The sequence below is a fragment of the Henckelia pumila genome, chromosome 3 (assembly GCF_033568475.1).
Source record: "Henckelia pumila isolate YLH828 chromosome 3, ASM3356847v2, whole genome shotgun sequence".
NCBI lineage: Eukaryota > Viridiplantae > Streptophyta > Magnoliopsida > Lamiales > Gesneriaceae > Henckelia > Henckelia pumila.
The window spans coordinates 153,366,344-153,369,316 of record NC_133122.1 but is presented as its reverse complement, the minus strand read 5'-3'; the positions used below and the strand labels follow the sequence as shown (position 1 = coordinate 153,369,316).

At 33.6% G+C, this 2,973-nt stretch overlaps 1 protein-coding gene across 1 annotated transcript; it reads left to right on the top strand.

Annotated features, from left to right (window-relative positions):
* Window positions 1-413: 413 nt before the first annotated feature.
* Window positions 414-2,649, top strand: LOC140889763 (uncharacterized). The gene is made up of 2 exons (XM_073297490.1): window positions 414-983; window positions 2,161-2,649. The coding sequence occupies exons 1-2, from the start codon at window positions 414-416 to the stop codon at window positions 2,590-2,592; spliced, it is 1,002 nt and encodes a 333-aa protein (XP_073153591.1). The 3' UTR covers window positions 2,593-2,649.
* Window positions 2,650-2,973: the final 324 nt, after the last annotated feature.

The following is a 2,973-nucleotide window of genomic DNA, read 5'->3' as shown; positions in this document are numbered from 1 at the left end:
TTTCTAAGTAACTTGCTTTAGGGGAAAAACATTGTAAGCAACTCACCCATGTTTAACTTATTTTGAACTCGCCTTCAAAAAAAAAATATTTTGAACTCGATTTCTTATTTTTTTTTTTTCAAAAAAATAAAATAAAATATTAAGAACTTTCATTTATATCTTTTAATATTGTAATTTGATACACATGCACATTGCGTGTACAATACTTTGCTATAAATCAAATGAAGCCAAAATTCAAATGCACGTACCCTCTCATCAACATCACCAATTACATTAATTACTCTCAACTCTATGGCTAGCTAGCATATATGCATGAATCAACACTTGCATATATCGTCAACCATAAACACTAATCCATCCAAGAAAACAAATTAAATACATTATTGCCAAAAATCCAATAGGTATTATTATATATGGGCTCGGAACGTGATGTTCATGATCATGAAGATCAAACACCTGTGTTGGAAGGTGGCCATGGATTCTGTATCAGAACATTTCTTGCAAGAGAGCCTTCATTAAACCAATCATTCGACTTATTTTATTGCGAATCCGAAGCCGGGATTCCATTCAAATGGGAGGCACAGCCTGGAACACCAAAAGAATATTGCATATACCCTCAACCTCATGAACAAAGCACCACCCCGCCACTCAGCCCTTCTCCATTAATGCAGAGCTTAAAGCTTCGTCTTCCTCATCATGATGAGACCAAAGGGCCGACGTCGAAAGTCGAGAGTACTTTCAAGAAAATGGTTCGGAAAAGTATTGCTTCTAATCGTGATAGATTTCAGAGTAAGGAGCGTTTGAGGTTTGGAGAAGTACTTATGGAATCGGTCAAGGATTCAAGCGTTAATGTTTCTTCTTCTTCTTCTTCTTCCTCCTCCTTTTCGATTCCATGGAAGGATCGTGGTTTGGATGCATCAAGGGATTCTGGCTCTTGTATCAGAAAAAGCAACGGCGCAGCAGCTGGTATATCACTACTGCAGGTTCGTACGTATTTATAAAGAAAATTGCAAATTTAATCTGATATGTTTGTCACTTTGCGATTTTGGCCATTTATGTTTTTACATTTCAGTTTTAGTCCTGTATGTTTTGATTTTTGGCAATTTCGGTCCTTTTTATTCGAAAATGCTTACGTGGCACTGTACACGTCAGCTCCACATCAGCACTGAATTGGTGCCACGTTAGCGCCACGTCGGAAAAAGGACTAAAATTGCCAAAAAAATAAGATAGCGGACTAAAACTGAAATCTGAAAATATAAAGGACTGAAATCGCAAAGTGACAAACATACATGACCAAAAAGCAATTTTTCCTATTTATAAATTACCTTGTTTATTTACTTAAATTTGAATTTTGGTGTTAGATGATCTACAAATCAATGGACAGGGCATTTCGAAGATGATCCAAATAAAATCAAATTTTAATTTGATACAGAGTACTTTCTTCAAATCTGTATATATTTTGGCTTTCAAATCGCTCTCCTAATTCATACGTCTTCCATCATTTTTCTAAGCCTAGTTACGTTCTAGCTATATTATATATATTTCGCCACAGAAAATTTCATGTTATGTGATTGGAATAATGGAACTAGAGGGGATTTGGAATTCAAAACTATTTGGCAAAATGAGATTTCAAAATGAAATTGATATTTGATAAGATTTCATTTAATTAAGTAAAATATTTACAAAATATATTATCCAAATTTATGCTATCAAATCCCAAAATAAATTTAAATTTTTTGTCAAACACCAAAATGAAATTCTTATTTCATGAATTTAAAATTCAAATCCAATTTCAAATTTTGCATCCAAACAAACTTTTAAGGTAATACCTAAAGAATTGATGGATATTAATTGAGCGCACTCTTAGAGATTAATGCCCTTAGACAGCATCTCATCTCTTGTACGTCTGGATCGCTGCATGCACTAGCAAATCATTAATTACTTTTAATTTCACAAATCTTAAATTTCCAAGAAAATTATGAAAAGTTCATCAATCATCAATGTAATTTCTTACCGAACGTTCTAAGAAACGTTAAATTTAATTAATCGAATACACGGTTTTTCTTTCTTTTTTTTTTTTAAAAAAAACATTTTAAATTTCTTAATTATTAGTGTATTAAATTTTATAAACTCTTGCAATAACTGACCAAGCTACTGCAGGTCGATGATGAAGAAAACAAAAGACCAAGGCAAGAAAAGCAACCGGACGCACCAAAACGCCCTCCACCGGCGTTGCACAGCTCTTATCGGCCACCACCTCGACCGCGTGATGACGGAGGAAAGCTTAGAGACTCAGCATGGACGAAGAAGGCCTTGTTTTGGATAAAGGGCAGTAGGGCAAGGAGGACGAAATTAACTCAAAAACTTGATCAAGAAATCAGCTTCAGGTGTCCCGAGAACATTGAGAATATTCTTGATTCCGTCGAGGAATTCGATGATTCTTCGTTATGTCGCAATATGTCCAAGTCCTCGTCCTCTTCTGAATCAAACGAAAATTTTGAAGCACTTAAAATGAAGGGTGCCAGTTATTTCAGTTGTGGTTCTTGGAAGGGGATCAAGAGAGATTCTTGTGTTTGCTCAAAGCAAATTTAGACCATTCAGCTGTGAGTTTTTCAGATGAATTAATTTAACTTTATTTCAGTGCTTTCATGAGTTCTTATTCGAGTACGTGAAGTTCAAGTCCATGCACTGAAGTAATTCAAGTTTACCAAACGCATTTCTCTCAAAAAAAAAGTTGACCAAACGCATTGAATTTTTAATGGAAATTATTGTTAAAATTTATAAAAGTTGTGGTTAAATTACAAATAAAGAAAAGAACAAGGTAACATAAATAATACTAAAAAAAGCTACAATAATACAAACAAAAATTGATATTAGACAATCTTACTGGTCAATTTTGTGAGATATAAATCTTATATATATGGATCACTCGTTCAAGGTATTACTTTTTGTGTTAAAATTATTATTATTTTA

Excerpts from the sequence above, each read along its gene's own strand:
- LOC140889763 (XM_073297490.1), top strand. The coding sequence starts at position 414 with ATGGGCTCGGAACGTGATGTTCATGATCATGAAGATCAAACACCTGTG. Across the intron at positions 984-2,160 it reads CTGGTATATCACTACTGCAG|GTCGATGATGAAGAAAACAA; the intron begins GTTCGTACGTAT and ends AAGCTACTGCAG.